At 49.6% G+C, this 25,625-nt stretch overlaps 1 protein-coding gene across 1 annotated transcript; it reads right to left on the bottom strand.

Annotated features, from left to right (window-relative positions):
* Positions 1-832: 832 nt before the first annotated feature.
* On the bottom strand, positions 833-25,608 carry MMP24 (matrix metallopeptidase 24). The gene is made up of 8 exons (XM_006089450.3): positions 25,314-25,608; positions 21,169-21,285; positions 18,633-18,937; positions 10,878-11,039; positions 8,572-8,786; positions 6,265-6,403; positions 4,611-4,877; positions 833-2,745 (listed from the first exon to the last, which is right to left on the bottom strand). The coding sequence occupies exons 1-8, from the start codon at positions 25,490-25,492 to the stop codon at positions 2,408-2,410; spliced, it is 1,722 nt and encodes a 573-aa protein (XP_006089512.1). The 5' UTR covers positions 25,493-25,608; the 3' UTR covers positions 833-2,407.
* Between the last annotated feature and the right edge of the window lie 17 nt (positions 25,609-25,625).

The raw sequence follows: 25,625 nt of genomic DNA, 5'->3' as shown, positions 1-25,625 counted from the left end.
CCAGAAGCTTCTTAGGCCACTCTCAGAACCGGTTTCTCTCTCCCACATTCAAGGGAAATGACAGACTGTATTTTTGTTTTATTTAGAAATGATTTAAAAAACATTATACAAAGGCTGATCAGTTTAAAATGTGACTGACACTGAAATGCTATGATGTTCCCCAGGCTGAGGGGAAGCTGGGCTCTGGGACCCCCAGGGCTTTGCCCCTCTGTCTGCTCTGTCCTGGGGTGATGGACAAACAGATGATCACAAGGCAGGATAATCCGAGTTTGGAAGCCTCCAGGCTGAGCCCTCTCTGGGTCTAGCCTTGCATCCCTCACATCTGCAGCCTGGGCTGCCTGCCTCCATCTCCTGCTCTTTCTCAGCTGACCTTGGTAGTATTAGGAGCCAACGGGAGCCTGCGGGGCCTAGAGCATTCAAGAAGTGAGAGCACCAACCTGAGGAGTGGAGAGGGACCAGGAAGGGGCGAAAGGAGGCCAGGAAAAGATGGATAAAAGAGACACTTCTGATCTCATCTTGGACCTTAGAGGGGTCCACAGGTGGAGACCAAGGCCCAGCCAGCTCACTGGACGGCCTGGGCACGTAACAACCTCTCTGTGCTTCATTTGAGGGCGTGATGAAAATTACCCTTGGCCTCCCAGGGCCTACACTAGTTTCATGTGAGTGGACAGGTGTGAGCTAATAAAGTGCTTTGCAAAGTATAAAACAGTGTACAAACCTATGAATCACTTATATCTCCGCAGTTGTTCCCCACCCGCCCCAGGGAGCCCGCCCTTGGCCAAAATGAGAAAAACAAAACAAAACACAGAAGGATAATGACAGGGAACACAGTGGAGCCCAATAGGTGCCTCTGGGACAAGAGATTTTGCTTTAGACAGACAGCTCCCAGGGCAACAGAAGTCCCTGTCTCCTACAGGTTAAGCTGACCCAAAGACCAGAGGTCACAGGGTGGGGGCAAGGTCCTTGTAGGCTCAGAGGGCCAGGGTGGCAGCATCCTGAGGACTGATACCACCTCCTGGATTTGGCAGAGAGCCAGCGGGCATCACTGAACCCATTGGTCTTGCCCAGGGCTTCTCAGTGATAAGTAGGGCTGCCTCTACTGGGTTGGAGTGAGGCAAGCTGAGCCCTAGGAATTCCTGCCAGAGACTGTAGGGTGGGCCCCTAGGCTTGGGGCCACTACCCATGGGGGTGCTCTTTTCCAAAGAGCAACGCAGGAAAATGGCCTAGAGAGCTGGGTTAGCAAGGGCCAAGCTCATGATATGAACACTGGTTCCAGTCTGAGGGATTGAGTGGGCCTCAGGGTACGTGGGGGGTATGGGCTCTGAGCACTTGAGAAGGCTGCCCTGACTCCCTTACCCAAGGCCATGAGGATGTTGGCCTGAAGCCATTTCTGCCTCACGTAACCAGTCAGGCTGAGCCCCCAGGCCACAAGCTACAGGCTGGGGTGCTGCTAGAGACTGAGGGAATGGGGAGAAAGTAAGGAGAGTGGAGGATGGTCACAAACTCAGATCAGCCTCCAGAAATAGGGTCAGCTCCTGCCCCAGTGCTTTAGCCTCAGGAGGAGGGCCTGGCTCCTGGGGTGTCTGGGTGTTAGAGTGGCCTTAGCAGCACCGTGGTCCTTATCACCTGGGGCATGGCCTGTCACCCGGCCTCATCACCAAGACAGTCACCTCTAATTCACCTAAAGCCTCAAGCAGCCTTTGCAGAATGGGACTTTAAACAGTAGAGACAGGACATTTAAATGTTCAAGATGTGACAGCTGGGTCCTTGTGAGACCCGGCTGGGCCACAGCCCTGCCTGCAGCATGTGACCCTAAATCCTGGGTCTCAGAGGAGACCCTGATGTGTGGAGCAGGTTTCCTGAGGGATCTGCTGCATGCCAGCAGGGGAAACCCGTCTTGTTGCCCACTGTGTTGGCAGCAGGGGTCCTGTAGCCTTGGAGAACAGTGGGGTGGGGGTGGGGGGACATCTGACCAGCAGGTGTTGGCAAAGAGGGACCAGGACTGGTGGCTTCTCCCAGATGGGACCGAGAGCACTAGTGCTGGCTTCCCACAGAAGGTGCTGGGTCCAGCCAGGAACCAAGCTGTGGCGTCTCATGGACACCACAGGATGCAGTGACCACAGGGCCTCCACCTGGCATGGGGCCTGGCCTATTCCCTTGAGTAGGGAGCAGTTTACCCAGGACAGAAGGCTGGCATCTGGGTGCCAGGCACACACCCTGGGGCACAGCTGCCATCACTCCCTGCCCCACGTTCATCCTAGGCCAATGCGCCCACCACTTCAACTACATGACCCCTAGCCTAGGGCCCTGCTGGCTCCAGTGGGCAGTGACCAGAGCTGCCCCTCAGACCCTGGTGAGGAAGGGCCTGACTGGCCAGACTGAGTGGACAGAGAGGGCTCTAGGCTGCTCACACCCACTCCTGGACTGGCCGCTTATAGTAGGTGACAGGCTGAGGGCCTGCCTTGTTCTTGAACTGGAAGATGGTGTAGACCAGCACCAGGATGCAGAGGGACAGGATGCAGGGGATGACCACGGCCACCGCATTCACAGAGCCTGGCATGTCGTTGATGGTCACCATGATGTCCACGTCGTCCTGGGGCAGCCGCCGCTCCTTGCGCCGTTCCACCTCCTTCTGGTTGCAGCCCATCCAGTCACGCAAGATGTTGCGTGGGTAGCCGGGCTCCACACTCAGTTTCTGGTTGTCAAACTTCCAGTAGTCCCGGCCCTTGTAGAAATAGGTGTAATCTGCAGAAACACAGCCCAGCATCACCACCAGTCCCAGACACTTCGCTGCGCCTGCATGTGAGGGCGGAAGGTGCTGTGGCTGTGTGGAGGAGGGGCACCTCTCCCAGCTGGGGGAGTCCCAGAGGAGCTCTGAAGGAGGGGTGGGCTGGTGAGGTGGTGGGAACAGGGTGTTGGCACGCTTGGAGGTGGGGGAGCACAGTGCTTGGCACATCCTGCAAATAGTGTGTCTGGGTCATGGACTATCACCTGCATGGCTGCAGAAATGGGCACCCAGGACCTGGAGCAGCCCACCCCATATTCTCAAAGGTTCTGGGGAGCCATAGAGGGGCTTTAAGTCAAATTGGTAAATTCAATTTGTGCTTCCCAGACTGGACCTTCTCAGCCTGGGGCCATAGCTCTGTCACACTGTCCCCATAGGCACCCCCACATGGGTCAGATCAAGCCCCCAACTTAGGGCTTGGACAGCGCAATCTCCATAGCTCTAGTGCCTCAGTCCAGCTCCTGCCTGAGCCAAGGGAGGCAGGGAGCAAGATTTTTCCTCTTGACAGCAGACACCACCTCTTGGCAATTATCATGGATTTTTTTTTGGCTTGGCATACATCACTTCGAAACACTGATTACAAGATTTCTGGGACCCTTCTAGGGGAGGGGCTGGGAGGAAAGAAGGCAGCAAACTTGGGGGGCCACCCCAAGGCTCCCAGCAACAGCCTTAGCAGCAAGCCAGTCCACAGATGCAAAGCAACGCACTCAGACTCTCATTGGCCGGTTCCCCACCCTGGCTGGGACGTTCATTGGCCAGTCTTTGATGTCATCTGTTTCTGAGGCTCCCCAGAAAGTGAGACCACGTGTGTAAAGCATTAGGTACACAGGAGAGCCACCAGATAGCTGCTCTGTCCCTGGAGCTGTTGGCTTTCTTACCAGTGATCTCTCATCAGAGTCCTTCCCAATGACCTCCAAAGTGGCCCCCTCTGCCTAGTTGCTTTCTCACAGCATTTCTTTCCCTTACAGCATTTGTTGCTGTCTTATTTTTCTGCCCCTAGCCTGAGAAACAGGATGCAATGCAAGTCTTGTTCTCTGCTCCATCTTCAGCCCTCCCACACAACCTGGTTCTAAGTAATTACTGTGGAGTGAGTAAATCTGTCATTCCATATAAACTAAAACACATCAACAAGATGACAATGATGATAGCAGCTAAAGCAGATGGCATGGGCCATGTGCTAGGCATTGGTCTAAATGCTCTACATGATTTATTTAATCCTTACAAAATCCTATGAGGTAGGTATCAGGAAACTGAGGGATATAGATGAGGAAACTGAGGGAAAAAAGTGATTTGCCCAAACTCATAGTAAGTGGTGGAGATGGGATGTGAAACCAGCCCGGCTGTGCTTTTGACCATATCAGTGGAGACGTATTCAACAGACATTTATGATACCTACTCTGCGCCTGACCAGACCCAGCCTCTTCCTGAGAAGCTCCTACTCTGGCCTCTAGGAGGAGCTTAGAAAATGTCTTGTAAACAAAGAAAGCTTCTCTCTCCACCTCCCTGCCCTCAAACCCTGGGAAAACCATATCATTGCTTTTCAGATTTGATAACTCAAGGAGCTCCTGGAGTACACCTGAGGCCCATGAGGAATGCTGTTTGAAGGAATGAAGTCAGTCTATGAAAACACCTCTCAGTGGAGAATCATCCCTGGAGATAAGAAATTGTGACTTGGTGGCTGGTAAGAGAATTTTGCTGTGTGAACATGGGTGGATATGAGGCAGTTGTCTTTGCTCCCCGGCAGTGTTTCTCAAACCTGGGTACCCTGAGAGTGTGCTCGAGGGCTTTGCTGAGACCCCTCCCACCCTGCCGGGCCCATACATACATCCTTCCTTGCTGATGAAGGCCCCTTGGGGAGCCTGTGGGATGCCCTTCCACACGGTGATGGGCTTGGGGTAGCCAGGGTCTGTGGCCCGCCGCTCCTCGCTGTAGCGCCAGTACTGCTCGCCTTTGAAAAAGTAGGTCTTGCCCACGGGTTCCCAGCGCAGAGCCGTGTCAATGCCTTCTCGGGGCAGACAGCTGCCCAGCTCCCCCAGGCTGTGGGGGTACCCGGGCTCCACTGTCACCTCCTTAAACACCCAGTACTTGTCACCTGTGGCCAAGAGGAGCCCAGGATCAGCTTTGCCCAGTCACTCAATGCCAGAGGTTGTGGCTAGTGCCACTTGCCCATCTTATTCGGGGACTGAAGTCATTCATAGAGCCAGAGTACGACAGGGAAACAGCCCTAGGCCTGCTTGATGCCCTCAGTAGAAGACTGAGGCCTCTTGGCCCAGGCAAACCGTAGGGGGCAAGTGGCCAGAAGCCAGTCACAGATCCTGGACAACTCATTCCATGCTGCCCAGGCTCCGTGTTTCACCCTCTGTGACTTGTTCCTTTCTCCTCTCTGAGTGATCTCAGCCACTAGTACACACTAGTGTTCCTTGCTCCCCCCCTTCCACCAATGACACCCAACTCTGAGGCTCTAGCCCATAGCCACTCTCTCAGTGGACCAAGCACCAGACCTGGGTACCCTGTGGCCCATCTGCCTCTGGGCATTTCCAAATTGGCTTTCCAGAGTTCCCCATCTCCATCACAAGGGGCGCCCTCCCTCATCACCTTTCAGCCTCCCAGCGTCCCCAACAAGTCCTGGCATCACCTCTGGCCCTCTTTCCTCCTCCTCTAGCTGTCTTTAGCCTCCCTGGTATGGGCCTTGCGGACATCACTCTCCTCAGCTCCAGCAACCATTTCAGAAATGGCCTCCCGCCTCTGCACCTGCTCTCTGGTTCTCTGTTGCTCACAAACATTCAGTGAATTTCCAGTGTTGCCCTAAGAGATCAATATTAAATTCTGGCCTGGCAAACAAGGCTCTTCAGGCCTCTCCCCCCCAAACTACCTTTCCAGGCCACTTCTCACAGCTTTCCGATGAGGGGCTCCACGCGTGCACATTCCCACACTCCTCCTTTGCCCATGCTGTTCCCTCCCCCTTGGAATGCTTTCCTTGCTTCTCACTATCTGTATCTTACCTGACCCAGGTCAAGATAATTGAAGTGAAACCACCTAGCACAGGATGGGCTCGGGGAGGGCACAGGGTGGCCTGCTGCACATGTTAGGCCCCCCTCCCCCTTCCCTGACTGTTCCAGCCTCTGGGCTGTGTGGCCTCCTCCCTCTGGACTCTTACAGAACTGATAGGGTGGCCTTCCATGGAGCACTGATGGTCTTCAGTGGCCTGTACAACCCTCTACTTCATGTGGCTGGGGCTTGTTGCCCACCAACTTTGACACATACAGACCCTTAACAATCACTCCTTGACTTGATTTCCCCAAATTGTGCATTGCCTGCCTGAAGGGATCTGTCCTTTCAAATGTCAGTGTCTCTGTTAGGGCTAGAAGGACCCTTGGAGTACATCTGCCTCCCACCCCACTTCTCCCAGTTCACAGATGGAGAAAGGGGGTCCCGAGGACAGGGAACCATCCCAAGTCCCTCAGCACAGGCCACATTACCTTTGAAGAAGACAAATCTTCCATCAGCCCTTTCATAGGCTGCATCTATGCGGGCAGGCAGGCCCTTCCAGAACTGCTCGATCTGCATGGGGTAACCCTCCTGCACCCGGTTATTGCGCAGGCGCCAGAACCAGCGATCCTAGGAGTTAAGGAGGGGAGAGGAAGAGGCATAACCTGTGAACCCAGTGCTCAGCCCAAACCACCCAATACCTTCCCCTGTGCCCAGCCTTGAAGCCCTTTGTCAAGTCTGTCCATTTACTGCTTCTAACTTTCAAAGCCCTGTGAGGAAGACAGGATGCTCATTAACTCTCTTTAAGTAAGCCTCCTTAAAGGAGCAGCCTGAGACAGAGTAGACAGGTCTGATGGGAGCAGAGATGTGGAGGAGCAGAAGGGGTGATGCCAGGGCCTGGAGTAGCCACGTGAGGGCAGCAGAGAGTCACTGACATCAGCAGAGCCACTCCTAGGTCATTGAGCCTGGGCAGAGTGCCCTCCTCGTATGTGGCTGGCTCCATCCAGCAGGGCAAGGACCGTGGGAAGCAAACCCTCTTTTGCTTGGGGGAATTCCCCCAAGACCTGGATGTGAATTCAGATTCCTCCACTTATAGCTGCATGACCTTGGGCATAGTACTTAAAGAGCCTCACCTGCAAATGGGGGAATAATGAGGGATCAGATGAGAGAATATAGGCAAAGTGCCTGGAACAATAGGGGGCACATAGTCGATGTTGAATAAATGGCAGGTCAATAGGCCAAGAGTGTGAGAAAAGCCCTCCTCTTCAAACTGGTGCCTGGCCTCTCTGCAGCCCCTGGCTGGTGGGCATACTGGGCCAGGTCTACACCCTCCCAGGACCTCAGTTTTCTTATGTGTAAGTGAGGATGATAAAACCCAGACTTGCCTAGGAGCTGTTCAGTTGGAGGATCCAAGAGTACAGAAGAATGAATGATTCGTAAACGATGGTACAAAGGCTAGGAACGGTTTTTCAAAGGTGTTTTACAAAGCACTTTTACATCCAGTTTGTTTAAACCAGTGATTCCCAAAGTGGGCGCTACCGCCCCCCGGTGGGCGCTGCAGCGATCCAGGGGGGCGGTGATGGCACTAACTGCTATTAAAATTTAAAAAAAATTAATTTCCAGGGGCTGAGTAATATTTTTTCTGGAAAGGGGGCAGTAGGCCAAATAAGTTTGGGAACCACTGGTTTAAACCTTATTTTGACTTTCACTACTCTGGTTAAGTTGATCTGAGATATACAGAGTCCTAAGGAATGCCCAGTGGTTTCCTAGAGCCACTCGGCGAGAGGCAGGCTGACCCAGGTGCCTGATTCTTGCTCATTGCTCAAACCTTGCTGGGGAGAACTCCACGAGGGGAGTGGGGAAGTCCTCCACGACCTCCCAGTGTGATGGAGACGTGCTGCCCAGACCCCCTTCATTGGAGGGCTTACTGCCTCCGAGGCTGGGAGTGTGGTCCGCAGGCAGTTTTCAACTGCCCGCCTCTCAGGATGGCCTCCGCTTCAGAGAGTTCCCCCCAGGTCACATCCTTCCTTATCCAGTGACTGAATGAGGCAGGGGGTATAAAGTTACAGCCATGTGGAGCCCAATATGGGGTAATTCTGACCAGCCAACCTAGCTCCAGAGCCCCCTGTGAGGGTGGCTGAGTCTGCAATGGGCCTAATGGCTGCTTATAACTATCATCTTCTGCCCAATCCTGCTTCCCTCCCACAGATGCTGATCCCAAAAGTACTCCCTCATCAAAATCCTGCATTCCAAACATGGTCTCAGAGTCTGCTTCCTTAGAACCCAGTGCAACACACCAAGCAGGCTTCCCCACCAGTCAGCCCCTGGCTAAGGTGATAGGACCAGGCAGGTGACAAGATGTAGCCTGGCTTGCTTTCTGTCAGGCACACCTGAGTGCCAGCCTCTCAGCCCTGGCAGGATCGGGAGACAGACACAGCCACCACTGTGCCAGCCCCTACTTCATAGCCATGCATTATTTGATCTTCATACACCTTCGTTAGGGGAATGACCCCTAGTTTTCAGATGGAGAAACTGAGGTCCAGAGAAGGGAGGTGACTTGCTTAGTCACAGACCAGAAGCAAGTCTCCAACACTTCCAAGAGGTAACCCTGAGGTCACCAATTTCCCCCCCTCCCTCTTGATTCACTCAGCAGCACCAGGAAGAGACCCCGTGTCCTGGCCATTGGGCCAGCTCCCAGCTAGGCCCCACAGCAGGCCGAATCCCAGAGCAGCAGCCTGCTCCATGGTGGGAAAGACATGGGAGGGGACCCCTGGAAGGTGCCTGTTGACTGGGCCTACCTTAAACACAAACATCTCGCCCCGGAAGAGAGCCACTGTGTTGAAGTTGCCATCACAGATGTTGGGCTTGGCACCGGGTGTGGATGGCCTGTCCCCGAGGGGTGGCCGAGGAGGCCTGGGCTGGCGCTCATGCTTCCTCTCAGACGGTGAATGGATCCTGCGGACAGGGAGCGTGGGGAGGGGCCTTGTGGGCTCCAGGGGCTCGGCTGGGGGTCCTGGAGAGAGGGGCTGCATCTTAGAAAGGGGCCAGCCATTCCCTGCCTCCCCATCACCTAGGCAGCCTGAGACAGGTCTGTCACACTCCAGCATCCTGTCCTCTCTCCCCATTTTTCAGTCCCCAATCTTTGAGAAAATAGGTGAAAAATAACCATCGAATGAGACTCTCATTTGTCCACCCTCAAATCTGATATGTTCTCTTTCTTCTCTCCTTTTGTGAGAGAACAAGTCCCTTCTTAGGTTCAGTGACCAATACCCTCGTCTCTGCTCCCCTCCACACCCGCTGGCCCACTTCCTCACATCCTCCATTCTTTGTCCTGCTTCAACATGGCTCTGCCCGTTACCCACTGCACTGCTCCGTCAAGATCACCAGTGGCCTCTATGTTGCCAGATTCAGTGGTTACTTGGTTCAGACTTTGATGTGCATATGAGTTCTTCAGGGATCTTGATAAAATGCAGATTATGACTCAGAGGATCTGGTGGGGCCTGAGATTCTGCATTTCTTTAAGCTCTCGGGCGATGCTCATGTTGCTGTCTGAGGCCCACACTTGTAGCAAATCATAGAAACCCTTTCCTCAACACACTCTTCTCTCTTTTCCGGAACCCAGCACTGTCCTGGTTTCCCTCCTACCCGGGGCTGTGCCTTCTCAGCCTCCTTTACTGGCAGCCTTTCCTCATTCCCCTCTACTCGAAAGGTGGCGGTAGCCCTGGGTCCTCTTCTTTTCTCTCTCTCTATTTTGGTCCCTAGGTCAGAGCTTCTCAACTTGCATAATAGGATCACCTCGGGAGTTTAAAAAACTCTAGATGCTTAGAAGGCACCCCAGACCAATTAAAACCAAATCTCTGGGGTGAGGGCCTGGTATTGGTATTTTTTATTGAAAATCGAAGGTGATTCCATTGGGCAGCCAGGTTAAGAATCACCACCTAAGTGATCTCATCCAGTTCACAGCTTTAAAGACTCCCTTAGAGTCCAATAGGATGTCCTGGGATGACAGAAATGTTCTATATCTGCACTGTCCAGGACAGCAGCCTCTCGCCACACCTGGCTACCGAACACTTGAAATGAGTGACTAGTGTTAGTGTGACAGAGGAACTGAAAATTTTATTTTATTTAAGTCTAATTAAGATAAATTTCAATTTCAGTAGCCACATGTGGCTATATTGGACACCAAAGATTTCCAAATCAACATCCCAGCCCAGATCTCTGAGCTACAGACTGGTCAGTCCTGTGGCCCCACAATTACAAAAGCCAGAAACCTTGTTGTCATCCTCCTCACCCCATGTCTCATCAATCAGCAAATCCTGGCCATTCTATTTTCAAAATACCTTCCAGTTACCACCACCCCTGTCCAGTCCTCTACAGCTTAGCCTATGGAGATCCTGCCTAACCTTCAGGGCTCTGGGTGGGGCCACCTCCTCTGTGAGGTCCAGAGAGAGCCCATCTATGCTCCATAGCCTGGGGGCAGTGGGGCACGGGAGGTGGGGCAGGGGAGGGGGTTGTGCTATGTGGACCTGCATTTTCTCAAGTAAACTGGTCTTCCCATCTCCACCTACTGGACAACAACAAGAATTTCACATACCAGTGTTACCAGAGAACTGGGTGGGTGGTATGGTAGCAGGCTTCTCATATTTTATCAAGGTACCAGCCTAGCTTCTTAGTTTTTCTTGTTTAAGAAAAAAGCTCTGGTTATGATATTCATCACATTGTATCACTGATACTTGGGCAGATGTGTGGATCTCCTGGCTAGAGGTGGGACCCCTTGAAAGTGAACCTCAGGAGGCTAGAGGGAGGTGTGTGGAGGGGCAAGGCAAGAGAGAAGAGGGAGTAGGTAGCATACCCTCCCAGTAGCATACCCTCCCCTATTTCTCAGGGTGAGGGCAAGGGGGGATGGTGGAGGTGGGGAGGTAGCTTTGCCCACTCTGGTTAAGCAAGGACATCTTCAGTCTCTAAAGGTCAGACAGCTGTCAGAGACACAGCAGCTATGTGGATGGATGGCAGTGCTCCCCCTTCCTTTCCCCGCTCCCCATGACAGGCAGCCACAGCCCAACCCCACAGTAGAAGTGGTGGCCCCCTCTCCCCTGCCACACACCGTAAATCTTCTGGATGCCCTGGAGATCATCCTGAGGCAGCTTGAAGTTGTGTGTCTCCATGTACTGGTAGAAGGGTGCCATGATGGCGCTGGGGTCGTTGGAGTGCTCCAATCCCAGTGCGTGGCCCAGCTCGTGCACAGCCACCAGGAAGAGGTCATTCCCTGTGGAGAGGGGGATGGGGAGGTGCCCAGGGCACCCACTTAGATATCAGACAGTCAATCCATTATGTTGGAAAACACCCATAGACTTTGTGCTAGGCCCCGTGCCGGACACTGGATCACACCCTGCCTTCCAGAACTCTCGACATCATGGGGGAAAGGGAAGGAGAAACGAAATAAGTGAAACTAGTGTTCCAGGTGCTTTAATAGGTGTCTATAGAGTGAGGATATCAAGAAGGAGGAGTCATTTAAACTTGAAGGAAGGTGTTCCATGAAGCTTCATCAAGGTGAAGCATAAGTTGAGTGTTGAAAGATAAGAAGTTAGTTAGGAGAATGGATTCAGGAGGTAGGAGAGGAAGATGGGTGGGGATGGCATTCCTGGCAGACGGAAAGCTATAAACAAGATCCAGGGACAAGCAGTTTCATTCCACTTGGCTCTGGAACAAAGCACGAGGGGAGGGCCAGAGAGCGATGAGGTCAGCCAGGCTGGCAGCAGGCTATGATGCCATGCAAAGGAATTTGGATTGGCTCCTTGGCCAGTGGGGGGTTTAAGCAGGAGTGGGGGTGGTGACACAATGACATCACTCTGGCTGTGGTTGGAGGAGGGTTTAGAGGGCGGTGAGACCAGAGGCAGGGGGATCAGGGGGTCAGTTCGGAAGCTGTACAAGGGCCCAGGTGGGAGACGAAAGGGGCCTGAGCCAAGGAGGAGGTAGTGGGACAGGCAGAGGGGAGTCCTGGGCGATAGGTTGGAGGTCAGCTTCAGGAGACCCAGGGGCAGGCCGGGCTCTGGGCCTGTGGCAGCTCTCAGTCCAGCAAGACCTCAGATCTAAACTGAGTTATCATTGAGATCAAAGACAGGAATTCAAATTTGAGTAAAAAACAATAAGGTCCAGGTGCTGAAAGTGGGGCATGGGATCTCAAGTATGAAGCTGAGGCAGCCACATAGCATCGTGGTCTTGAGCACATGCCTGAGTGGAGCAGATCACGTTAATGCCCAGCTCTACCCCCACCAGCTGTGGGAACTTGGCCAGAAGGCCTATCCCCTGAGCCTGGGGAAATCATCCTACCTTATAGGGTGTGTGAGGGCATAGTTGCTCTTGTTACCATACATAAGGTAGGGAAGGTTGGTGCCTAGAATAAGCCTATTGACCAGAAGGGAAGCACAAGGCCATTGGGGTTCTAGCAACCAGGTCCTCTTAAAACCAACTCCCCTGATCAGGCCTGGGACAGGGAAAAGCCTGATTTTAGTGGGATTAAATAACCCCAACTTCGTGAAAGAAATGCAAGGGGCTGGGAGTTGGGCAGGCTGTTGTTTCAACAGTCCTGACTCCTGTCTGTCCAGTTACAGATCCCTGCTTCCCTTGATCTCTGGCATTGGAATGCCCTTGAGCCCTGCCTCTTACTGCCCAGCTTTGAGGCATGTTGCAGTCCATTCCTGCCACCTTCAAGTACAGGGGAGGCTGCCAGGAGCCCAGAAGGTTGTCAGGAGTCATAGTGTCCACTCTGGCCCCAGTGTCACTGGCAAAGATACCCTACCCCAGTGCAGCCAAGGGCCCTGTGAGGGTCAGATGGGGTTGAGGATTGGCTCTGGCCTTTCTGGCTAAAGTCTTGGGAAAAGAGAAGAACCCCATGGGGTGGACCCAGACACGTGTATGCCTGCTGCTCTGCTGACACCACCAGTTTTTTCAGCAAAGGGGGCATGGGCAAGATCAGCACAAGGTTGGCCAGGAGCCTGGGGCTGCCTTCTGCTGGGGAAGGGCAAGCTGGCATGAGGAGGCCAGGCTGCCCCCAGTTCCTTCCTCAGGTCCTGGTCCCTCTGGCAGCAGGAAAGGGTGAGCTCATCTCTGAGCTCCATCCCAAACAAAGGCGGCTGCTAGAGCCAGCGGAAGGCAGCTCTGCTTCCTGGGGTCCAGTCTTGGCTCTGCTCCTAGCCTGCTCTTCCACCTGGGACAAGCTGTGTAGGCCTCTGTCTCCTGACCAGGCTCTTCCTCGGGGGTATCCACAAGGATCTCTGCTGGAAACCAGGGAGCAGGGCTCCAAGCTCCTGGCCAGACTAAACCTTTGTCCCTAGCCTGTGTCTGTTACTCTGTGAGCCTCTGTGCCTGGGTCTCTGTAGACAACAGGAGTAAGTCCTTGAAGGAAAGGGCCTGGGGGTTTGATCCAGGGACCAAAAGGCAGAGAACTGGGGAACTGGCATCTTATTGCACAGAAACCCAAGAGACCTGCCCTGAGGAGATGGAAGGAGAGGGAACAGGAGCAGGAGAACTCCCTGGAGCGTGTGAGGTGGAAGAGCAGAGGTATGGAGAAGACTCCACTGGTCAGAATGGCAGTTCCTGGAGTCATACTGCCATGAATCCCAGCACTGCCATGTCCTAGCAGGGTGACAGGTTAAATCTCTTTCTCTGTAAAATGAAGGGAATAATGGTACCATCATAAGAACTGAGGTGAAGATTAATGAGGCAAAATATGTAAAGCATTCATATAGGCTCCTGTCACAAAACTATCACTGTTAATTAGCTGGGTCACATTGAGCTGTGTGTGAGGACCAGCATCCCAGTAGGGAGTATTCCTGTGGGCTGGGAGCTCAAAGCCTTGGGCCTCTTAGCAAGTATATACCTTGTGTGTGCCTCATTTCCTTCTCTTAGGACCTCCCAATTTGGCGAGCCCCATCTGATTTACTCCTCCAACACCCAAAAGTTTACAGAATTTCCCTTTTCCTCTGTTCTTTTGCCAGCGCCGTCCCCTCCACCTGGAATAGCCTTATTTCTTCAAAGTTCAGCTCAATGCCATATCTTCCAGGAAGCCCTCCTTGATTTCTCCCACTGACAGTGAATGCTGCCTCTTCTGCACTCTACCAGCGGTTTATCTGAACTATCTCTATGGCACTGACCACTTTCCATTCTACATGATAGTATCTAGCACACACTCTCATTCATCCTCGGACTGTAAGCTCCTTGAGAGCAAGCTTTGTGTTTGAGAGGGCTCGGTGACAGCAGTCAGGACAGAACAGTGCCAAAAGTTCAATATTTTTTCAGGTGTGGTCTTTGGACCACCTGCAGCAGAACCACCTGGGGTGACTTTTAAAAATTCAGAGTCCTGGGTTCACTCCTGGCTCTGCCACTTACCGACTGTGTGAATTTCTTAACCACATGAAACTTTACTTTCCTCATCTACAAAATGGATGTTATGATCCCTGCTGAGTCTAGCTCCCAACGTGGGGAAGAGTCACTGAAATAATTGCAAAAGGGCTCTACCCTGTGAATTGCTGGTCTGGATGACTCTTCCTATCTTGTCACCTTCCCTTGGGCTGGGCTCCCTCCCCAGCAGAGCTTAGTGAATTCTGCTGACTTCACTACTTGACTCATTGGAAAGAGTTGAGGACAGAAAGTACCTGGAAGTAGTCCCCAAGACCAGCTTAAAGGCGTGGTGGGCTAGATTACCTTTCACCCAGACTCCAACAAGCTGGAGAATCAGAATCACCTCTACCATCCAGTGGTTCTCCAGAGCAGGGGTCGCCAACCGGTGGTCCGTGGACCACGGGTGGTCTGTGAGGTCCGAAAGGCTGGCGACCGCTGCAACAGAGAGCCTTTTAAACACACAGGTGGAGGAGATTATGATTCAGGAGTTTTGGGTTAGAGTTTAGGCAACTTTTTCCCCCTCCTTTTTAAAGTTCCCCAGGTAAACTTTTTAAAGGTTGGGTCAGGCTGACACACCTGAGCCAACCAGTCAACCTTAACATCACTAGAAGTGGGGCAATCTGCGTCACATGTGCTTCCCAATGTGATGGATTAGGGAGGACCAGCACCACCTAGGACAGTGGTTCTCAACCTGTGGGTCGCGACCCCTTTGGCGGTTGAACGACCCTTTCACAGGGGTCGCCTAAGACCATCCTGCATATCAGATATTTACATTATGATTCATAACAGTAGCACCATTACAGTTATGAAGTAGCAACGAAAATAATGTTATGGTTGGGTCACAACATGAGGAACTGTATTTAAAGGGCCAGAAGGTTGAGAACCACTAACCTAGGAAGTATTCTTGCCAAAAAAGTGAACCTGAATCTGGCCTGTTGATCTAATTAACAATATTCAGGAAATATGGGGAAAAAAGACAAGTTAAAAGTGAACCTGAATCTCATCAAGCCAAATAACTATACTCAGGAGAAGTGACCCAGTTTCTTTAATATATATGGTTGTTGGGGCACAGGAAAAGGAAGCAAGGTGACTTTTAAATTAAAAGGGCCTTAGGAGACACATCAGTCTTGTATGATGTATGCATGGTGTTTGGATCCTGATGCAAGCAAACAACTATAAAAGACATTTTTGAAGTAACTTAAGAAAATGAACACAAACCGGGTATTTGATTTTAAGAAATTATTGTTAATTTTGTTGGGTTTGATATTGATTTTGTGGTTGTGTAAAAAGTAATCAGAGGTATTGATAGATACCAAAGTATTTACAGGTGAAATGATTATGCCTGGGATTTTCTTTAAAATACCTTAGCCAAGGATCCTGATGCAAGCAAACAACTATAAAAGACATTTTTGAAGTAACTTGAGAAAATGAACACAAACGGGGTATTTGATTTTAAGAAATTATTGTTAATTTTGTTGGGTTTGATATTGATTTTGTGGTTGTGTAAAAAGTAATCAGAGGTATTGATATATACCAAAATATTTACAGGTGAAATGATTATGCCTGGGATTTTCTTTAAAATACCTTAGCCAAGCCTGGCCAGCATGGTTGAGCATCGATCTATGAATCAGGAGGTCAGGGTTCCATTCCTGGTCAGGGCACATGCCCGAGTGGTGGACTCGGTCCCTGGGGGGTGAGTGGGGGTGCAGGAGGCAGCCAATCAATGATTCTCTCTCATCATTGATGTTTCTCTCTCTCTCCCTCTCCCTCCCTCTCTGAAATTAAAAACAAACAAATCTCAGCCAAAAAATAAAAGTGTGTGACGGGAGAGGGTAGATAAAATAGGAATGACATAATGTTGATAATTGTTGTTGCAGGGTAATGGGTGCCTGGGGGTTCATATTGTCATTCTCTCTACTTTTGTGAATTTGAAAATTTCCATATTGGAAATATAGAATAGAGAAGAAAGCCATGAAACAAAAGTTCCAAGGGGAACACTGCTCCCTCCCTCCCTGAGTTTATGTGGAAATTAAACAAGATAATATACAGGTGCTCAATAAATCTTGGTTCCTATCCTTCCCTTTCCAAAGCCGTCCTAGGGCAGCTGGTGCCTTTCCAGCTTGCCATCCAGCTATTACTGTGGTTATGAGAGGCATCTGGACAGTTCATGCTTGGTTTTCCAGAGCATAGAAAAGTCCTGACTCTTGTCCAAAGAAGACATTGGCTACCTTGGAATTTTTGTCAGAACCAGCAGTCTTTCATCAGGATGGGGTGGGACAGACAGGAAGGTGCTGGGATGGTCCCAACTCCTTCCCACCCACACCACCAGCAATGCTTAGGCTTTTGAGACTGGGTCCAAGGTCTCCAACAGCAGGGAGTGGATGTGGGAAATGCAACCCCCAGAGCTGGGAAGGGGAGGGCAGAGGAGGAGGAGTGTCTTCCCGGTGCTTCCTGGACAACAACCTTTGAGGGTTTCCTTTATCTCTATCAGGGCTATGACTTAAAATCTCACAAGCTGGCATAACACTGGGGCTAAAAAATGTTAGTTTTCTTCTCCTCACACCTTATCAGTTAGCACAGACCGCCATTCCTTGACACGGATCCAAGAATAAGAATGAGATAAAGGACAGGAGTCCTGAAAGCCAGGAAACCACCTCCAGGACAGAAGGGAAGGGACACTGGGGCAGAGGAAATGGAGCTAGGTAGGAAAGAGGACACAGGTTCGAAGGGGGCAAGGGGCAAAGAGAAACTGGATTTATAATTTTGCCTGGGCTAAGCTTTGGCCGAACCACCTCCTGAACCACCCTTTGAAGGATGAGCCAAGAGTTGATGATCCCTGATCCATGCAAAGATAAGTACAAATTTTTCTCAAGGAGGTCATCCCCATTTACAAACACTAGGCACAGCCTCTGAGGAAATGGGTTTTAAAGTCTGCTCTCAGCCTGAGCTTCGCCAAGGAAAAGGAATGCCCAGTGTTTCCCAAACTTGCCTAGGCTTAAGCATGAGAATCTCCAGGGGGAGGGCCTGGAATCGATGTTTTTAACAAAAGCCATGGTTGAGTCTTACGATCAGACAAGTTAAAGACACTCTGGGGTTGGAGACAGTGTTTCTTGAGGTGATGGAACCCCTGCATCAGAAGGGATTTTATCAGAATACATGCAGATTCCCAGGCCCAGAATCAGAGAATCAGAATAGCAAAAGGTTAGGGGCCTGGAACCTGGAGTCTGCATTCTTTAAAAAAAGTTCCTAGGTGATTTTGGTGTGCTATGGAGTCATAATGCTCAGGTTCAAAGCCTTATTTCATCATTCACCAACTATGGGACCTGGGGTAGGTGACCTAATATTTCTCTATATAGTTTACCTATCTGTAAAATGGGGGTAGTAATATATATATAGACTATGTAAAAAGCACTTGACAGGGCCTTAGAATACTAACATACTAGTTGTCTATTACAATCTAAAATAGAATAGAATAGGATCCTCTGTCCCTTTCTCCCCTAGCCTCCTTCTGCATTTTCTTGGCATTTCTGCTATATCCTCCAGTACAGGCTGCCTGTGCCAGGGTGATTTAGGTACAATATCTGTCTCCCCGACTTGACCCTGGGCTTCCAGAGGGCAGAGACCATGTCTTTTTTTTTTTTTTTAAATGTTTGGATCCCCTGGGTTGTGTATCATGTTTCATTAAAGTTGGAAGGAACCTCAGAGATCATCTAATCCAGTCCCTCATTTTACAGGTGAGGAGACTGGGGGTGAATTAGTTGCCCCTAGAGGCATAGCCAGGTGGTTGAACTATGGTTTGAGCCCTGGCATTGCCACTTATCTGCCAGCTATGCCACTTCAATCCCAAACTCTTCATTTAAAAATGATCAACACTTGCCTGCTTACTAAACATGTGCCTTATGAGTAAATATAGATGCGGGACTCTTTTGCAAACTGAAAAATATTGTTACTGTTACTGTACAGTACTAACTCTGGATCCATGTAATATTCATTAAATCATAGTGATGAAGAGCAAAGTTATCCAAGAATGTTAGTTACCTGTGAGGTTGACATAAGGGAGTGAGCCAGTCACGTCATCCCATAAGATGGCCTTTGAAGCTGTCGTCAGGCCAGAGCCTACCGCTTTCAGACCCCACATTCAGCTTTAGTTACTTTTTAACCCTTTTCCCCAGCCTCTGATTCATTACTTTATCCTCTTATTCATGCTCCAACTCCTCCCTTCTGACTCAGCCCAGTTAGACCATTTACCAAGTGATCTCACCCATCTCCATGGCCTGGACCCTGGTGGAGCACATGTTGAATATTATGAGGGGACATAGTTCCTACCCTTTTAGGTTCTTAGTTCTTGGACAAGAAGCTCTAGAAACTAGGAACTCATCTCATCTATGGTATCCTCCAGGTTCTTGCTCGGGGCTTCTGAGAAACCCAGGATTGATCCCCTGTTCCCTCATTGCCTTACCATCATGGTTGGCGTTTCCTAATGTCCATGGCTCATCTGAGTCAAAGTGAGTGTCTCCTCCAATTCCGGGGCCAGGGAAGTAGGCGTGAGCCAGGAATCCGCCTTCCCCATCAAATGGGGAACTGTCTCCATGGAAGCCAGAAGCAAAGAAGATCATGATGTCTGCCTCCTTCCGGTCACTTTTGATCTCATGGTATGGCACCTCTTCAAAGGTCAGTGGGGTCACCTTCTGCCACACATCAAAAGCCTGGCGAATAGCTTTCCGTGTGTCTAGCTCACCCACCTTTGGGGTATAGTTGTGAATGCTGGTGAGAGAGGGGAAGGAATTAGAATAGGGAGGAACAGACAGCGAGTCAAAGACTAACAGAGCTAAAAGGAACATCAGAGACCATATGGCCCTATAATCTTCAAATTTTGACACCTAGAATTCTGCTTAGGTGCCCTAGGGGTTGAGGGATAGGCTGAGTAGGCAAGGCTCTGGGTCCCAAACCCTGCCTAAATCAGAGTATCTTTGCTTTAATCAGTGCTTTGTATTTAGTCTCTGACAAAGTCTGTGTTAAATATAGGATTTCCCTTCAATTTTTAGAAAAAAAAAATAAGTTGGTGGATAGTCGTTTCTAAAATTTATGTTCCTCTGCCTGGCTGGTGTGGCCCAGTGGTTGAGTGTTGACCTATGAACCAAGAGGTCACAGTTTGATTCCCGGTCAGGGCACATGCCTGGGTTTCGGGCTCTATCCCCAGTGGGGGAAATGCAAGAGGCAGCCGATCGATGATTCTCTCTCATCATTGATGTTTCTTTCTCTTTTTTAAAATATATTTTTATTGATTTCAGAGAGGAAAGGAGAGGGAGAGAGAGAAACATCAATGATGAGAATCATTTATTGGCTGCCTCCTGCACGCCCCCCACTAGGGATTGAGCCTGCAACCCAGGCTCAATAATTCACATTCTCCCAATACATACAATATGTGCATTTATAAAAGTTATAAAAGTAGTTAAACAGTGGAGAGTTTAAATGAAATGTCTCTTACAAACACTCCACACATTTGGCACCAACTACTGCTAGTCTATTTAAAAGCTGGTATAGGGCAGTATATGATTTAATCAGCTATAGATTTAGCTATTTAAGGCTACTATATCCATACTGCATGGTTACTCATAATGGAATATCACTGTTTCTGGATGTTCTGCCTCATGAACACCTGGAAGAAGGATTATTCACCCATTCTATAGGCAAGAAAACTAAGGCTCAGAGAAGTTGGGTTCTAGAAGTTAAGGTCAGGGTTGTGTTAGAATTCAGTTCTTTTTCTTGATCCACTCTACCTCTTCAGGAGACCCTAAGAGTCTCTCCAGTTTCTAACCCAGATTCTTCTTCAGTTTCTTTTTCTTGTCAGATTTCTGAAAGAATCCTGTTCTAATCTCTACAGCTTGTCAGCAGGAGAGCCCTTAGTTCCACTCTAAGATCTCTATCTTAAATCCTACCTCAGAACCCAGGAGATCTACCCAAGATGGACTCAGAGTCTTGTGAGGTGCCAACCAGAGCCCACCTGAGCCTGCCCTATGTCTGGCTCTTGTCCCAGCCCCAGTCTGAATTCAGACATCTGAGAAAGCTGTGATGGGCTCCATCATCCCTGCTCTTGATCACTGGTGTGACTTAGAGGCTGATCCTGCTTTGTCCTTGGTTTTCCTAGACCAGTGGTCGGCAAACTGCGGCTCGGCAAACCGCAGCTCACGAGCCACATGCGGCTCTTTGGCCCCTTGAGTGTGGCGGTATTTTGTGGAAGACCCACACTCAAGGGGCCAAAGAGCAACATGGGTTTGGGAGCCCCGGTTTTCCGACCACGGCCTTAGACAGTCAGCACATGACACTGTTGTGATTTAGGTCCCAGTTCTCTATAGTCCTTAAAAAACAACTGGAAACCTGTGCTGGGAATCTCGCATGAAGTCTATCAGACTAAGTGGGAAAGGGATGTAGATCACAGATAGTGTCGTTTGTCAAGTGGTGATAGGAGAATGAGTTCAGCTATGGTTCTTTATTCATTGCTGAAAGTTACTGAACAATCCATGCCCCCACTTTCTGTAGCTAACATGATTGGAATGTGACAGGACCACAAGGAAGAACCCCTAAGACCCAATAAATCTGAAGGTTGATATAGCATCCTCTGGAAGCCAACAGGATGACAAAGTCATAGGCCAGTGGTTCTCAACTTCTGGCCCTTTAAATACAGTTCCTCATGTTGTGACCCAACCATAAAATTATTTTCGTTGTTACTTCATAACTGTAATGTTGCTACTGTTATGAATCGTAATGTAAATATCTGATATGCAGGATGGTCTTAGGCGACCCCTGTGAAAGGGTCGTTCGACCGCCACAGGGGTCAAGACCCACAGGTTGAGAACCATTGTCATAGGCTCTCAGCACCTGGCCCACGCCCTGATCACAGACCCACCTAAGGTGTCAACCTCTGAAACTCAGGCCAGGAAAAAGAGAATGAAGGTGGAGCCAAAACCAGGGAGGAAGAGAGGAAGTCAAAGCACCTGTAGGTGATGTGTTTCTGCCTCCACTTCTGTCCAGTGAGGGCATAACGCTTGTTTCTCCGCCTACGGCTCAAGTGGGGGTGATCAGGAACACCACATCGGGGTTTCTTCATCCATCTGGGCAGAGAGAACACACATACACACCTACACTGTGGTCACTGAGCACTCTAGGAAGATACTGCACAGTCTCCAGTCCCAGTTTGAATTGCTGTGTGGGTCACTGGAACCCTGGCTTTGATGGGTTCCCCAATAGGAACACAATCGACTCATTCATTAATTCATTCACTCACAACTGAATATGCGGAAACATTGCTGCATGTGAGACTGGGAGTCAGGACAATGGGCTTGATAGTTCCAGCTCTACCACTAATCATAGGAGCCCAGGCAAGCGACTGAATCAGCATGAGCCTGTTTCCTCATCTGCAACATGAAAATTCAAGTTCTTGCTGTCCTTAGGTTGTAGAGAGCCTCAAAGGAGGACATATATGTGAAAATGCTCTGTAAATGTTATTGAATCGTATCACTTCCTGGTTTGAAACCCTCCAATGATCCCCCCAAACACCTAGAATTAATTCGAAACTCCCTACCTTGGCTCACAGGGCCCCCTGTGATCTAGTCCCTGCCTACTTGTCTGATGACACCTTTACCCTTTTTCCCCTCATATATTCTACTCCAGCCACAGTGACCTTCTTGCTGTGCCTTGAACATGCTAAGATTATGCCCACTGCAGGGTCTTGGCAATTGCTGTTCCCTCTGCTTGCAACACACTTCTTCACATGGTTTGTCTCCTTACTTCATTTAGGTGTCTGCTCACATGTCACCCCTTCAGAGACGACTTCCCTGCCCACCTTCTCTAAGGTTTATCCTGCTTAACTTTCTTCATAGCATTTACCATTCATGGAAATTATACATTTGCATTTTTATTTATTCTTTTTCTCTCCCAGATTCTAAGCCACATGAGGACAGGAACCTTGCCTGTATTCCCAGTGCTGGCACAATGCCTGACACAGAGGTGGTCAATAGTGATTTGCTGAGTGCGTGAGAACCGTTCAACAGTAGAACGGCATAGCTTGGAAGACAGCAAGTGCCCTGTTGTTCAAAAAGTGGCTAAACAACTGTAGGACACAGAATTTTTAAATTTATTAGTCTGTTGTCTCTAGTAAATGGGAAAATCTTTGAGGACAGGAACTGTATCATATTCATCACTGTTTCCCCAGAAGTTAACCCAGTGCCTGGAACTAAAGTAAATCCTGGTAACTGTTTATTACCAGGTAAAGTTATATCAGGGAACAGTAACCTTGGACATTATTGGGATATAAAAGAGGGGCCAGGGTAGGAGATTTAAAAGCTCATGGCTGATTGGGGCCCAGGCCATCCAAGTCCCTGCTGGCCTAATGACTCTCTCACTAAAACAATAGCTTGGGATTGCTAGAAGGGAAAACAGTCTGACCTCATTTGCAGTTGTTGAAAGCAGTTGCTACTGGCAATATAGAAAAGAGACAGAATATTATAACCAAATAAAATATAGTGTCTACATCATCTACAGTGTCCTATACTCAGAAATCAATAATGGAAAACACAATAATAACAATACCATGCATTGGAATAAAAATTGATAATTTTCACAGTGTTTGCATTAAAAAAATTTTTTTTTCTGATTCTCAATATAACTTAGTGAGGTAACCAGAAATTATTTATTCTCTGCTTTATAGGTGAGGGAAAAGAGACACATAAATTGAGTAACTTGCAAAATATAACAAAACAGTGAGTTGGGGCTAGAACTTAGTTGAATGAATAAGTGAACTATTATTTTTCATGCTTAGCACAAGGTTGGGCTAAAGGAACTGTTTGTTGAATGAATGAATGAATGAATGAGTGAATGAGTGAATGACTAATGTGTGACGTTTTCCAAGGTAGGCACTGAAAAATAGTACTTTGGCCCTGGCCAGTTTGGCTCAGTGGATAGAGCGTCGGCCTGCAGACTGAAGAGTCCCAGGCTCGGTTCCAGTCAAGGGCATGTGGCTTGGTTGCAGGCACATCCCCAGTGGGGGGTGTGCAGGAGGCGGCTGATCGATGTTTCTCTCTCATCGATGTTTCTGGCTCTCTATTCCCTCTCCCTTCCTCTCTGTGAAAAATCAATAAAATATATTTAAATAGTACTTTGAATTGCTAATCTAGCTTCCTTTCACTGACAGTCCCTGGGAAAGGAACCAGGAGCCATCTCTGCAATGACAGGGCCGAGCAAGGCCTGGAAGGTTCCCCGGGGGGGAAATAGGCCCAGAGAAGGCAGTGGACTGCCCAAGGCCACAGAGCTGAAGCCAAAACTAAGGTCTCTAAATTTTACCCCAACACCTTCCCCATTCTTGTTTTAAGTGTGACTGCCTTCTTCCTGTCCAGGCCTCCAAATCAGCATTCCCCACCTTCCTGCAAAGAGGGGGCGGGGCAGAACCGCAAGTGGGAAATGCCATCCTCCTCCCTCAGATCATTCCCTCTGCCTCCTCCTCTCGTGTCCACCTGCCACACTCTGAACTCTGTCCAGCAGGCCTGGGGCTTTCTGGAACAGAGTAAAACCCAAGGCCAGGTGGTGCCTCAGCAGAGACACCAGTGCTTCTGCCCCAGGATGCACTGCCACGAGCCCTGCACAAAGCCCTCAAAATAACCTCCGCTTTGAAAGGCGGTGGGTCCTCTCTAACCAGCTCACTCATGGGGTCACAGGGCTAAGGAGTCCATTGTACTCCCAGCATCATAGGAGCAGTCTAATGTATTATCTCAGGATTCCACAGTCTCACAATCAGAGAATCCTAGGAGTAGAAAACATTTGGACAGAATGTTAGGATCATAAAACCCCACACTCACCACATTTTAAAAGCTTAGACACTCAGAACAATGGAATCTAGAATTTGAGAGTCATAATTCAACACTCCCCTTTGTAAACGAACAAGCTGAAGCCCAAAGAGATGATTCTCTCACGGAGTGACTCATCCAAGGGGTGGATAGATCCTGGCTCCTCAATTGGGTGGATTTTCCGTTCTTTCACCCACTACCTTCCCCACATCCCCATCCAGCCCTGCTCTCTCCGCCACCTGAGCTCAGGATCCAACCCCCCCACCTCCTTTCTCATGACTTTTCTTAAACAGCTTCAATAACTTCCATGGCTATTTCTTAAACAGACTGAAGCATGCCCAACTCTCTTCAAACTTAAAATAAACAAATAAAATTCATTCCTCTCTAGCTATCATCTATTCCTCCCTTTCACTATTAAGCTTCTTGAAAGTTTTCCTACATTTGCCATCTCTACTCCTCACCTCTCCTTCTCCCCACTGCAATCTAATTTTGTCTCCACCATTCCAAAGCTTACAATGACCTCTTTGTTTCCAGACGCAGCAGACACATCTCAGCCTCCTATTTGACCAGCCTGCAGCAGCTGAGCTCATTCGCCATTCCCCCCTTCACTGCCATGACATCACAACCCCAGGCTCCTTAAACCTCTCTGTCTGCTCCTTCTCAGCTTGTTTTGAGGGGCTCCATCCCCGCACTCTTCTCTTCCTCCTCTTATACTCTCCCCGAGCCATCTCGACCATCCTCGTGGCTGGTTTGTTATTATCTCTCAGTGTCTCCCTGAAACTCAGTGTTTCCTCTGAGTCCTAGACTGATGTAGCCAGATGACTATTTTTCACTAAATGGTAAGCCCTGGGGGGTGAGGGGGTGGGGCAGGGACCATAGGATCAAGCACAGGCACTCAGCAAACATTTGATAAATGGAAAAAGTGTTGTCAACTTTTTTTTCAAGTGTTCTCTGCGTCAAGTGTCTATCATGCTAGAGGGATGACTCGTAGAACCACCAGTTCTAGAGTCAGGAAATTTAAGGTAATCTATAGCCAAACCCCTCGCTGTGCTGATAAGGAAGCCTAGGCCCCAAAGGGTTAAGTGACTTGTCCAAGGTCACACAGCACGTTTGTGGCAGAGCCCATCCCCAGCTCACCTAGGAAAGGGCACCTTGGGGTGTTGCCTTCCGGGATGATACTGAAGAGTAAAGGTAAGGAAGGTAGGATGGGCGGGCATGGTGCATACATGAGGCCATGACAAATGTGAACCTAAACGTAAGTCCAGAAATTTCAAAGGCACAATGTCCTATGCAAATCTTACTCGATTGTTGTCTGATCCAACACACCGGTGACTGGGATCCCGTAAAACTGCTGCATAGTGGAGACAGCTGACTGTAAGGCCTTCCCTGAGTGCAACGCAGATGCCCGTGAATCATAGGGAAGCAGATAGCCATAGGACTTTAACCAGTTCTGAAAGACATGTGAAAGGAAAGGATGCATTATGCTGGAGAAGCCTCTGTTCTACCTGGGCAGAGATCTGCCCTTGAAACGGATCATTTTACCCAGGGGCTTGAGGACTCATGCTCTGATTTCTTCCTCCTTGACTCTCTCCTGAAGACATGCAAATTCATCT

Source organism: Myotis lucifugus, unplaced genomic scaffold (genome assembly GCF_000147115.1).
Source record: "Myotis lucifugus unplaced genomic scaffold, Myoluc2.0 scaffold_60, whole genome shotgun sequence".
Lineage (NCBI taxonomy): Eukaryota > Metazoa > Chordata > Mammalia > Chiroptera > Vespertilionidae > Myotis > Myotis lucifugus.
Note: the sequence above shows the minus strand (reverse complement) of the source record. Positions and strands in the feature narration are given on the sequence as shown.